The sequence below is a fragment of the Nyctereutes procyonoides genome, unplaced genomic scaffold (genome assembly GCF_905146905.1).
Source record: "Nyctereutes procyonoides isolate TBG_1078 unplaced genomic scaffold, NYPRO_anot_genome, whole genome shotgun sequence".
Classification (NCBI taxonomy): Eukaryota; Metazoa; Chordata; class Mammalia; order Carnivora; family Canidae; genus Nyctereutes; species Nyctereutes procyonoides.
In genome coordinates this window covers 14,362,029-14,376,190 of record NW_026575133.1, presented here as the reverse complement: position 1 = coordinate 14,376,190, position 14,162 = coordinate 14,362,029, and the positions used below count along the sequence as shown (strand labels likewise).

The following is a 14,162-nucleotide window of genomic DNA, read 5'->3' as shown; positions in this document are numbered from 1 at the left end:
TAAGTTCTTTCAAAAGGTTATAAGGTCATCAACAAATCCACAAAAAAAGAACACACCTGTTCTACTTGGTCCAAGCGTTTCCTCAAATTTTCATTTAGGTATGTCTCCACTCGAGTAATAATACCTTCTAATTTAATTCTTTCATTCAGCAACTGTCTGTTTTCCTAGAAAAAAAGAAAATTATTTGTCTACATAGGCATGCACATTCTACACACAGGAATGCTGTTAATCTATCCATCTTCTCTACTACTTGTGTTCAAACGAGCTGCAATGGGAACTTTATATTCTTCCAAAAAGCCCTATATTTTCTTCATTTTCTGTCTTAACTATTCAGAATGCTAAGTTTGTGCACTTGATTCTTTTTATAAGACACAATGCCAAATATATTTTTTAATCCACTTTTCATTTCTTGGACTTAGTGTTTGCATCTCTATATTCAAAAATCAAAAGTTATATGAAGGGGTGCCTGGGTGGCTCAGTCTGTTAAGCATCCTACTCTTGATTTCGGCTCGTGTCATGATCTCAGGGTCCTGGGATCAAGCCCGAGGTTGAGCTCTGTGCTCAGCACGGAGTCTGTCTGTCCCTCTCCCTCTGCTCCTCCCCACGCTTGTGCTCTAATAAGCAAATAAAGAAAATCTTTAACAAAAATGTTTAATCAAAATATTAATTATGTAAAGTTAGATCAATAGATCCAGCAAAGCTAACAAGCTCAATCTTACTAATGATAAATGTGCATTAAATAAGATGAAAAAATGAAGACTTCTTGTATAATCCTCACATACCCAGAATGGTTTAGAAAAATTTTACTCTTAACGGGTATTAGAATTCCGAGTTTCATTCTTCTATTTTCTCACAGTTCCCTTCTTTTGCATTCCCTTAGTAGCGAGAAAACTTCACAAAAGCTAATTACCAATAAAAATTTTGTCAATTGTACTTGCCTGCTGAAGTTGACGAATTTCATCATTTAGTGCATCTACTCTCTTCTGATCTTCCAGACTAAGTTGTGAAAGCAAATCAGTTCCCAGTTCTGCTTTCAATGATTCTCTGGTGGACTCCATAGCATGCAAACTTGCCTCCAAACTTTGTAAGCTACGTTGCTATGTGACAGATCATCCATTTATTAATAAAAGGTATTAGTCACTGTATTATTTGTAATATTAAAAAATTGAGAACGATCTATATTTGATATTAAAGCAAACTAAATCATATCAACTCAAGTAACTATTAGGTATCTGTTTAATTTGATAATTAGAAGTAAATAAAAAGATAGAGAGAGAACTAAGTAGCAGTAAGAAAAATATTTACAATACAATACTATCAGGGTATGTGGGACCGGTCATATTCCATGACCAAATCATATAAAAATCCTCTTGCATAATAAAAGAACACAAAGAAAAGACTGCTAGCATGTGTTAGGGTGGTACTGTTAGACAATTAAGAGTCTACAAAAAAAGGAACATATGAACTCCAAAGGGTAACATATAAAATATGGTCCATCCCAATTCTAAATAATTAAATCCATAACAAAAGGGACATACTTACGAACCTTTGGCATAAAAGTTTTTTCTGACTGCTGTCTCTTCTCTTTTAGCATCTTCATTTCTGATAATATGCTATCTCGAGAAGCTTTAAATTTCCTTTGCTGGGTCTCTATCTGCTGCATTTGGTTCATCAACTGATCAATTTCATTATTAATCCATATACAAGGCTAAGGAAAACGGTCTTTAGTTTTAAAAAGTGTGTATCTCCTTCCTTTTCTTTACCTCCAAATAAAAGTTATTTCATTAAATTTATGGACCATAATAATGCTAAATTAAATACTACTCCACATGTGTTCAATCATAAGCTAAGACATTTTACTCCTACCATTTCTTTCTCAAAATAACATATATTTTACTTAAAGCTATATAAAAACAAAATTCTTGGGAAACCCTAAGAGGATCTAAATGAAGTGTGTGTGTGTGTGTGTGTATTTTTTAAGATTTTATTTATTCATGAGAGACACAGAGAGACAAGAGAAAGAGACAGGCAGAGGGAGAAGCAGGCTCCATGCAGGGAGCCCAACGTGGGACTCGATCCCAGGTCTCCAGGATCATGCTCTGGGCTGAAGGCAGTGCTCAACTGCTAAGCCAAACCGCTAAGCCACCTAGGCTGCCCTGAAGTATATATTTTATGTATCTTTTCACTCAAGCAATATTTACTATGTAATCTATTATGCTTAAAGTACCATATAAGGTAAATACTTAGGAAGAGGAGGCCTTGCCCAACAGAGAAAAATACCACCTAGCTGGATTATCAAATACAAGAAGGTAGTTGATGTATGCCATCACCATTCTCCTCTCTTTTGGTGTCTCCCCACATTTTCTTTGCACCAACATCTTGCCAAATTTGGGCAGTTCTAAATATGCTCTATGGCTCCCTCCAAATTCAAAACTAACATGCTTATTTATCTTTTGCTCTGTGCTGTTGCTTGCACTGATGGCACAGAAGCTAATTTTTAATTGTCAGTTTAAATTAAGAATATCTCAATGATGCAGTAAAAATGATTGTTCTTGATGCCTGAGTACCTATATATGTATTTTTAAGTAATCTATGCACCCAATGTGGGGCTTAAACTCATGACCCAGAGATCAAGAATTGGATGCTCTACTGACTAATCAAGCCAGGTGCCCTGAAAGTACTTGTATTTTTTAAATTGTATGACATATTGTGAAGTACACTTAAAGCACTTTTGCCTTATACCAAAGTACTGTAGTTATTTTAAGAAAATGCATAGTACAACATTTCTGCTGTGAGTTAAACTAGACACTCTTCATGGAACACCAGTTTTATTTGTAAGAATTGAGAGTACTATTAAGACTTGATTTTGACAGCAATTTCCTCCATTAATACTATATCTGTACCAAATGACCTTGAAATAAAAATCTAATGTACATTTTTCATTAGGAATGTGCAGGAAAGGCAGGTGGTTTTAAGAGTATCTCAGGTGCCAGAGACAGCTCAAGGAAAGGATGTGTGCCCCCGTGATGGTGGAGCTGGAGGGGGAGACAGATCCCTTGGCTCATCGCCATGAAAGAGCTCAAGGCTTGAAAGATCCCCATTATCATTCACCGCTACCTGCCAGATAGGAGCTATGAAGACTGGGGAGTAGATGAGCTCATCATCACCGACTGAGATGGAATCATCTTCCTGACTCTGCCTCATCCTAGTTTCTATGTTCAATTCTTTATACATGTAAAATAATAAACTGTTCAACCTTTCAAAAAAAAAAAAAAACCCTATGTTTAATTTCTATGCAGTATGTGGCATCACAGAGGCCCTCCTCAACCCTTCTTTGAAACACTAACCTCTTTTTCTTTCTACAATTCTGACCAATCCTCCTCAGTTCCCTAATATTAAATTTTAGTGCACCTCAGGTTCTTTGCTCTCTGAAATAGACTGACTCACTGCTATTGGCTATTTAACAGCTAAGGAAAGAATCAATACTACAAGAGTTTTTTTCCCCTGTCTTCAGAAGTTAAGCTTTGACATATATAAGTTCCCATGCTTAAATTAAAGTCAAATGTCGATTTCCCCCCCCAATGTATATATAAGAAAACATACCTTACATGCAAAAGATTACATATTTCTACCCAAACACAGTTCTCCACTGTTGCACAAGACAAAAGGATATTTTCAATATTTCTGCGCAGGTTTTCATTGAGCTTTGCTTCAAGCTCACCTAGTTCTTCTTCTGCTTTTCTAACATCTTTCTGCAATTCAAGTCTAGACTTTCTTGTGTCATAATAACCTCCAGTTAGAGCACCGCGATGACTAACTTGGTCACCTATAAAAACAAAGCACAAGGAAGATAGAAATTCTGGGTAACAATTTCTTTATTCAATGATAAACGGACTTACAATCAAACTAATCTAAAGGCTTTACCTATCTAGCGAGAATTTAGAAGATTTAAGCTACTCTGAAAAACTTTTGCTTTCCAACTGTTAAAATTTGCATTTAGGAAATATCCCTTCTAGGTGAGCCTGAACATCTGCCAGAGAAAGAGAAAGTGCTAAAGACCAATGGAGAAAGGTCAAGAAAACACAGGACTTGGGAGTTTGGAATTCCACTAGCCATATTTGGGAAAATGTGAACATCAAAGATAATAATAATGGCAATGCTGTAACACAATCAATTAAAAAAAAAAGTGAAAAAAAAAAGTGGTAACTCACAATGATACTTAAAAAAAAAAAGGAGGGGGCTCTTTTTACAGAGGAGTGACAGCTAATAAATACAGAATCTATGGGGCACCTGGGTGGCTCAGTTGATTAAGCATCTGACTCTTGATTTCAGCTCAGGGTTGGTAAGATTGAGTCCCGTATCAGGCTCTGCACTGAGCCTGAAATCAGCTTCAGATTCTCTTCCCGCACCCCAGTGAATGCACCTACCCTTTCTCTTTCTCTCTTAAAAGAGAGAGAGAGAGAGAGAGAGAGAGAGAGAGAGAGAGAGAAGCCTTGATAGAATTTAAGAAATACCATCTGGAAACCCCCAGGGTATTAACTGAGTCAAACCATTAGTAAAAATGTTGTCGGGGAATCTGATATTTATGTTTTCTTAATGGATAGTTCCATTAATTACAAAGAGAAAGGGCACTTTTACACTGTGCCATCATTAGCATCACCGACAGTGTGACACATTGTGTGATGCAGTTAAGTACACAGCACTCGTGTCAAGAATGTTTAAACTAATCTAATATTATGGTGAGGAAGTAGTTAAGACAAATCCAGAAAATGACACATTCTATGAAAAAGTAAACTTCCTAAGGGTGGGAAGGAAAAGGAGCTGTCTTATATTGAAAGAATCCGGAGAGGACACTGCATGTGCATCCTTGATTGGATCCTGAATAGAAAATATTTTGGGACAATGTAGATACTTTTTAGATGACATTATTCAGTTATGTTAAATTTCATAGGTGTTTACATTGATACCTATGGTTAAGGAGTGTCCTTACTCTTTTATGAGATATACATGCTCAACTTTTAGAAATAATGTATCACAATTTTTATAACTCATTGAAAGGCAGTTCAACAACAAAAAAAAATTATCTATAGAGATAAACCTAGGCTGGGTGTTACCTTCTGTCATCAGCAAATAAAATATAAACAAAATGAAAAAATGAAAAAAATGAGGGCAGATGAACTTATATTACCAAAGGTTCTTAACCTAGACTCCATGGATAAAATTCAGGAGATCCATGACTTAGGTAGGAAAAAAAATTCACATCTTTATTTTTATACGAACTTCAAAATGAAACCGCAAAATTCCTTCTAACAAGTAAGAACCCAGTGGTATTATCAGTACTTGTAACTGTTACCATGAAAAATAACAGCTATTTTCTATCAGATTATACTTGCTCCAAATCTCAAAATATTGTTTACCTATATCAGTACTTCAAAATTATATTAGACCCACTGCTAAATCTTGTTTTTGAATATCTTAAAGAATTACTGTCATATTTAAAAAATACTGTGATTACAATGTCAATCTAATTGGTTTCTTTTGTGATCCAAAGTATTTTATCTTATGCACTTAAAAACATTTTGAAAAAGGGTTCATAGGCTTTACCAAAGAGCCAAAGGAGTCCACAGTGCAAAAAAGGCTAAGAACCCCTACTATACAGACCAGATGATTATACTTAAGAGACATCAACTAAATACAAAGTGTGGATGCCGTCTGTACTCAAACAAACCAACTGCTTAAAAATGACAAATAACTGGACATGAATTTTGAAATACTCTTAAACCCAAAACAGAATTTGTTCAAAGCTAAGAATTACTATTACAAACCTTCCAGGGTAATGCAGTCCATAGTGAAAGCACGGGCTAGCTGGGTTGAAACTTCCATGCTACGACAAATAAGTGTTTTCCCAAACACATGTTTGAAAGCCTTGTCAAATCTGGGATTGTACCTCAACTTACTTATCATAGGAATTGCATCCTAAAAATGAATATTTTGTCAACAAAGAGATGACAACAGTTAATGAAAACATGTTAGAATTATGAATTACATCTTTATGAAAATAAAGACAAATAAACACAAATGCCTTCACATTTCAAAACTACTATCTTTTTATTCTTAAGAAGCCAGAAAAATCACTCTACTCAATTATCCTTGAACTTGTGTTCATGTAATCATCTAGGTTTCCAAGAGCAGAGCAAAGTGACAAAGAGTTTAGTGGCTCTGGAGTCAGACAGCTCAGGCTCAAATCCAAGTTTTTTTTTTTTTTTTCAAATCCAAGTTTGAACATGCATCAGATGTATGCTCGGGGGATGCCCAGGTGGCTCAGCAGTTGAGCGTCTGTCACCTTTCTTTGGCTCAGGGCGTGATCCTGGAGCCCTGGGATTGAGTCCCGTATCAGGCTCTCTGCATGGAGCCTGCTTCTCCTCCCTCTTCCTATGTCTCTGCCTCTCTCTCTGTGTGTCTCTCATGAATAAATAACTAAAATCTTTTATATAAACACACACACACACGCATGCTCTGGACAAATTGCTTAACTTCTCCATTTAATAGTTACTTCATCCACAAAACTATAACAGTACCTTCCTGAGAAAGCTGTTAAGATTAAATAAACCAATAATATGCGAAACACATAGGATAGCATCTGTCACACAGAAGGGCTACACAGGGGGACCTATATGGTTCAGTTAGTTAAGCATCTGACTATTGGTTTTGGCTCAGGTCATGATCTCAAGGTTAGGAGATCAAGCTCTGTGTAAGACCGCATGCTGGGCATGGAGCCTACTTAAGGTTTGTAGATTGGTTCTTCCCACCCCTCCCACTCCTTGCTGGCTTTCACATGCATGCCTTTTCTCTTAAAAAAAAAAAAAAGGCTAAACAAACATTAACTAATAGTATTTCCTCAAATGTTTTCATTTTATTGTATGCATGTCTTAGATATTCAAGAAAATATTTTTCCTAGGGCAGCCCGGGTGGCTCAGCAGTTTAGCACGGCCTTCAGCTCAGGGTATGATCCTGGAGACCCAGGATGAAGTCCTGCGTCAGGCTCCCGACATGTAGCCTGCTTCTCCCTCTGCCTGTGTCTCTGCCTCTCTCTGTCCGTGCCTCTCTCTGTCTCTCATGAATGAATAAAATCTTAAAAAAAAAGAAAGAAAATATTTTTCCTATAAAATTTTCTTTTTACATTCTTCTAAACTGTTAGGAATTTTTCTAATTCAAATTTTCAAATTAGGAAATACAACCCACATACAAAACAATGCAACAAATATGTTAAGCTTAAATCAATTACAAAGAGAACACCAATGTAACTGCCATGGAGAATATGAAATAACACTGCTTACACTGAGAAGTCGTGTGTGTCCCTTTCCTAATTATATAGCAGTTAGCTGTTGGAGATGACCAATATTATAACTTTTGTGACAACCATTTCCTTGTACTTCTAATCTATCATCTTTTTAATACTTTATTATTTGACACAGAGAGAGAGAACCCAAGCAGGGAGAGCAGTGGACAGGAGAGGGAGAAGTAGGCTTCTCACAAGAGCAGGAAGCCCAATGCAGAGCTCAATCCCAGGACCCTGGGATCATGACCTGAGCTGAAGGCAGAGGCTTAACCGACTAAGCCACCCAGGTGACCCCTAATTCTATAATCTAAATTTAGTTTTATGTGTTTATTTGTAAGATTTTATTTATTTTGAGAAAGAGGTTAAGAGGCAGAGGGAGAGAGAGAATCTCAAACAGACTCTGCTGAGCATGGAGCCTGACGTGGGGCTAAATCTGAGCTGAAATCAACAGTTGGACACTTAACTGACTGAGCCACCCAAGCACACACACCTATTTGTGTTTTTGTTTTTTTTCAAAGATTTTATTTATTTATGACACACACACATACACACAGAGGCAGAGACACAGGCAGAGAAAGAAGCAGGCTCCATTCAGGGAGCCCCATGTGGGACTCAATCCCAGGACTCCAGGATCACACCCTGGGCAAAAGGCAGACACTCAACCGCTAAGCCACCCAGGCACCCCAACACCTGTTTGTGTTTAAAGGGAGCCATACTACATGCATTCTTAAGTCTTGCTTTTTCACAGTATCACATTTGTAACTAAATTTTTCTTCCCCAAAACTTCAAAGATAATTTATAGATTTTTTTTTTTTTTAAGATTTCATTTATTTTTTTTTGGAGAGAGAGAGAAGAGAGAGAGAGAGAGAGAGACATAGGCAGAGGGAGAAGCAGGCTCTATGCAGGGTGCCTGATGCGGGACTCGATCCTGGGACTCTGGGATCACGCCCTGACCTGAAGGCAGATGCTCAACCACTGAGCAACCCAGGTGTCCCAAAAACTTATAGATTTAAAAGAAAAGGCTAGACTTGAAGTAACTTAAGATTCTCACTGTTCCAGGGGCACTTGGGTGGCTGAGTTGGTTAAGCATCTATCTTCCACTCAGGTCATGATCCTAGAGTCCTGTGATCAAGCCTACCTCCAGCTCCCTGCTCAAGCCATGAATTTGTTTCTCCTCTTCCCTCTATCCCTCCTCCCTCTCATATTCTCTTTAGATAAAATAAAGATTCTCACTGTTCCACTTAAGTTATCATTATAGATTTCCAGCTTTAACCATGGAGGATAGTAAAATAGTTACTATCAACATTCTGAAATCAAACACCTCAAAGAAATTAGTTTTCTCAAGAATAGTGTCTGAGGACCATTTTAATCTATTTAAATATATACCAGCAAATAACAAAAACATTATGTTTTCAGGGTCTATCATCTTTGCTAGACATTTTAATTTATAAGCCATTTAAAACGTATATTCAGAAAACTTAAAAATATTCACAAATTCTCAGGGATTTCTCCTCCTTAATTTTGAGACCCTGGAATAATCTCCCAAAGTATCCCATACTTTTGGATTTTAACACTTTACACATTTGCAACGATTTCATGTCTTGTCTGTGACCTGTCTTCTTTTCCATCCCTACCCAGTATCGACTATGCTGTAAAGGAAGAAAGCAAGTTTATCTCACAGACCAGTGAATCCTAATACACAGTGCCTGTGCACTAGCATGTGTTAACCACGAGAAAAATTAACTTTTGAAAGACAGATATTCACACACACTGACTCACATTGGTTTCAGGATAGGCAGTATCCCTGACATCTAACTTGTTAAGAGGTAGAAAAGTGACCTCTCCAGGAAGATTCATTTTATTAAACTCCATCAAAATCTTTGTGCTGACTTCATCTGAATCAACAATATGATAAAATAACCTGCATGTAAACAAAACAAGACACATCTTTATTGCTTGACTTTAAAGTGCTATATGAAAAAAAAAAGTGCTATGAATATATAGGCAAATAACTCACTTTTTTTTCTATGCAACCCAATTTGTACTGGGATAGGGTAGGAGGGAAACTACTTAGAAAATTCCAATGGAGGGAGGAAAAGGAAGCCCCAAAAGGGATAGTTCTAGCTTCTACAATTAGAAATACTTGATATGACATGTGTATCTTTATAAAATTAAAAAGGCAAGTTGTATAAAAGAAGGTAATGAAAGATATACTGTATTAAAACTCCAAAAAACTGCTTATTCCTTTCCTTTAAAAATTCAAAAAAAAAAATAAAAAACTTCACCTGTTACCAGCAGTAACCTCCACGCACGTGTAGAAAGCAGGCTCACATTCGAAGTTATTCATCACGATGCCGTGATAGCCGTTTTGAACATGCTGGTTTATTCCTTTCCTACGGAAGTGGTCCAGTACTTTGTTTATGCTGTCTATTCCATTTAAAATAGCCTGTTAAATTGTGAGGAGTGAAAAATATTAAAATGGTATTTCCAAATGGCACTTTCTGCTGGCAAGAAACAAACCCATTACTCTATACATTAAAAAAATATTTCAGAGATTAAACACCTTCCCCAACAACAAACACATCACCCCCTTCAAAAATGCCAACTACATGAAACTATTTTTATTGGTTCTCTTCTGACAATAGCATTAAAAATTGACTCCATCTAAAAATCAGAAGCGCTATCATTAATACGTCATTTCAAATTTATAGGACAGGTGATTTGCTCTTGTCACCTGGAACCAAGGACTTACAGCTTGGAAACAATTTCTTTTTCTTTTTTTTTTTTGGAAACAATTTCTTGTGTAATAATTGTCTCAATGGTAAACTGAAGTAATGAAAAGAATCTGCCCACCTTTCCTGTTGCTGCTCTAAGAAGTTGCTGTTTCTTTTCAAGATCTTCTCTTTTAGCAGCAAGTGCTTGTTGTTCTGCATTCTCCTCTCTCCACAAGTAACTAATCAATAAAAATTAGACTGTCTTTAATTTAAAAGCATTAAGATGCACCAATAGTATGTAATTTGGGATAAAATACTGAAAAAAATTAAACTTGAACAGTTCATTTACAATTTTAAGGATTTTTTTGAATGATTTGAGAGACCAAGTGAGGGAGCGAGAGCACGCACAAGCAGGGAGAGGGAGAAGTAGACTCCCTGCCGAGCAGGGAACCTGATTCAGGGCTCAGTCCCAGGACCTGAACCAAAGGCCGACGCTTAACAGAGCCATGCGGGCACCTCAAGATTTTTAAGTAGTTACTCTCTATATTCAAAGTGGGTCTCAAATTCAAAGCCCCTAAGATTGAGTCACACATGCTCTACCAACTGAGCCAGTCAGGCACCCCTAGTTCATTTATAATTTTTTTTAAGATTTTATTTATTTATGAGAGACACAGAGAGAGAGGCAGAGACATAGGCAGAGGGAGAAGCAGGCTCCATGCAGGGAGCCTGATGTGGGACTCGATCCTAGGACTCCAGGATCATGCCCTGAGCTGAGAGGCGGACGCTTACCTACTGAGCCACCCAGGAGTCCCTCATTTATAACTTAAAGACCATTTAACAGTCAGTAAGCAGTGCTACTCAAAAAAATTATGGCATATTTTAGTCTATACTAACTTTCTTTCACTTTGTAATTCATCTTTCTTATTTTTTACTTCGTAGTATTTTCTGTCCAGTTCTTCTACTCGAGCTTTGACTTCATTAAGGTCTTGATCCAGTTTCTATGGAGATAAAAATAATTCAAACTTAAAATCCAATTTCATGCAAACTAATCCATAGTGACAGCAAAATTAGTAGTTGCTAGGGGACAGCAAGGGAAGGAGGAATTGGAAATGTTTTAGGGTGATGAATGGGTTTGTTATGTTAACTGTAGTGATGATTTCACAGAGGTATTCATATGTCAAAACTTATCAAATGATGCATTTTAAATACAGGCAATGTACTGTATGTCAATTGTACCTTAATGAAACTGTTAAAAAAAAATCCAATTCTAACTTTTAAAAAATGCCTGTAGGCAAAGAGCACATCAAGAAAAACCAACCATAAAATCAATTACTCTACAAAATATTGCTAAAATAAAATTAATTTGCTCATTAATGATCTAAACCTTACTAGAATTCTAGGAGAAAAAATACATTCACAAATGCTCAAAATACTGTAGTCACACTTTTCACACTACACACATACAACTGAACATAAGAGATTGAGGATTACACTAAGCAAAAACCTACTCTACATAATGCAATCAACACCAGAAAATCATCTCTATCCAGAATAAAAGACTTCACCAGTGAAAGGTTAGCTGAAATACTGCAAAATATAATGAAGTTCAAGCCTAAGAAAGAATGAATAAAAACTCTATTGAAAAATCTTGGTTCATCACTTGGCTGTTTCAAAAAGAGTATTTGTTGAGGTTGTCTCCATGAACTCAAGACAAACACATTTTCTTTATTTCAGGAAAGGACATGCAGCCATCACAGCTGAAACTAGATGAATCAATTTCCAAGTAACTAAACTATCTGGATCAACCTGTTTTTTCCATTCCCTCCATAAAACATCCTGACCAAAGCACACTGGACTCTTGAAGCTAGAAGACTATTGTCTATTACTCCTGGTCACTCTTCTACCAGTTATTTACGATTACAGAGCAAATTGTGTTTGCTCACCATTGTTTTTGTTTTTTGTTTATGATGTGATTGTGTTAAATATTAAACAGACTATGAAGACAAAGCAAAGAGCGGTTTCTCTAAAAACTTGATTTAGTTTTGCACACGCAAAGGTGACTCACTAAAAACTGAATAGGGAAATCAACTCTAAAAGACTCGAGAGAAATAACATAATACATAAAAACACGTATTAATATGTAATATGTACTTTATTAACAAAATACAGTAATTCAAAATGTCAAATCACAAAGTTAGACTAGGGAACTGATCCAGATTACAAAAGATAACAGAAATATGACAACTAAATGCAATATATGACCCTAGATTGAATCTTGGAAGTTTCATTCAGCTCTAAGGAGAACTATACTTACATGCGTGGCTCATAACAAAAAAGTCCCCTGGAAACTACTCATACTCAAAAGAAACATCTTGGGCTCTACATGAAAAGACTGGTGTGAATTCTGGTGGGGGTTACTGATAACGGGGGAAGCTATGCATTTGTGGGAGTACAAGATATATAGGAAACTTCTGTATCTTCCTCCCAATTTTGCTGTGAACCCAAAACTGCTCTTAAAAAATGAAAAGCCCAGTCCATGAGCATACCTTTATCTTTGTAAGCAAAATAAGATATGTTTACATGTATATAAATAATATTTACTATTATACGTAAAATTTTAATATACATCCTACATATGTCAAGATTTTATGCATTTAGTGGCTTTTTGATAAACCAATAACCCAACTGGTACAGATCTCATAAGTTAACAGGGTTCCTCTGTGTAGATACATATAGAACATCCTCACCCTACACTTGTCCTACACACTCCCTTTCTCATCATTTCTATAGGCCTTCAATCACCTATATACAGCCACACATAACACTTACCATTTTCCCTCTTCCTCATTTTAAATAATGTGAGATCTTTCTTATTCTGGATGGGATTTTATCTTCTACTTCAATTTTTTAGAAAATGCTACCAAACATGCATAGTAGCTAATGTTTAATTCATTTAGAAAATCTTATAAAATCACCACTGCCTTAACAAAAAATATATTCTGCATAAGTTATTGACAGAGAACTGTGAAAGATTGTAAAAATGGAAAAAAATTTAAGTTACTCTGAAGTTATATTTTAGATTTATCATGTTAAAATTAAAGGTACTTCAGGAACATTCCACCAATTTATAAAAATATATTTTAAGATATACTCAATGTATACGAACTCTTATAGAGCTGGAAAAAAACTACCATATAGATATTAAATTGGGCTAATCTTTTCTAAGTACCTGTTTTCTGTATATTAAGAGTAGTAATGTAACTGTTCAACAAAGTAAAACTTAATGAAATAGATAACATGTACATGTTTATGTCTTCTGAAAGGTTTTCACAAAGTAGCTATAAAAGCTCTTACATTATACTGCTCCAGGTTTTTCTCTTTATTTGCCTCAGTGTCCTCCAAATCCTTGTGGATAGCCGCAATCTGTCTTTTCTTGTCATTAATAGCCTGATCTAAAGACTTCAGTTCCTTTTTAATCCACTTATCTCTTTCTTCTTTTGATGTAAACTGGCTTCCTCGACCCTGCTTTGCATAAAGATCTGTTCTTTCCTGGGTAGCTTGGGCCAATCTATACAAGACAGAAGAAAAGAATGATTAAAAAAGAGACGAGAAAGTAATTTTTTTTTTTTGAGAAAATAAGTTTAAACTGCAATTGATATGTCAAGAGCACACAGAAAAACAATAGTTATTTTTAAAATTCCATTAAAAAAAAAACAAAAGCAACTGGTATCTAATAGAGCTCCTTGGACTAGTACTATATAATATAAATTTCATTTTATTTTTAAAAAATATTTTATTTATTCACAAGAGACAGAAAGAGAGGCAGAGACACAGGCAGAGGGAGAAGCAGGCTCCATGCAGGGAGCCCAATGCAGGACTCGATCCCGGAACTCTGGGATCATGCCCTGAGCCAAAGGCTCAACCGCTGAGCCACCCAGGCGTCCCTATAAATTTTATTTTGAAAAGTCACATTTAAAGTCATGTAAAATAGCCCATATCCTAAGGATTTCAGGCACATAATGTCTTTATTTCTACTCCAGGTCTGGGTTAGTCAGTAAAGCTACAGACAGTTCTAATATCCTACTCTCAGGAATTTTCAAAATGCATTT

General features: G+C 36.1%; 1 protein-coding gene across 2 annotated transcripts in view; it reads right to left on the bottom strand.

Moving 5' to 3' along the window:
- The window catches only part of SMC3 (structural maintenance of chromosomes 3), a 40,154-nt gene that overhangs the window by 5,183 nt on the left and 20,809 nt on the right, over positions 1-14,162 (bottom strand). For both annotated transcript variants that reach the window (XM_055300109.1, XM_055300110.1), the window contains 10 exons: positions 13,408-13,621; positions 10,948-11,051; positions 10,193-10,292; positions 9,625-9,785; positions 9,119-9,260; positions 5,826-5,976; positions 3,674-3,826; positions 1,547-1,698; positions 939-1,097; positions 57-164 (listed from right to left, as the gene is read on the bottom strand). In XM_055300109.1, the coding sequence (XP_055156084.1) occupies positions 57-164; positions 939-1,097; positions 1,547-1,698; positions 3,674-3,826; positions 5,826-5,976; positions 9,119-9,260; positions 9,625-9,785; positions 10,193-10,292; positions 10,948-11,051; positions 13,408-13,621 (1,444 nt within the window). The remainder of the gene's footprint in view (positions 1-56; positions 165-938; positions 1,098-1,546; positions 1,699-3,673; positions 3,827-5,825; positions 5,977-9,118; positions 9,261-9,624; positions 9,786-10,192; positions 10,293-10,947; positions 11,052-13,407; positions 13,622-14,162) is intronic.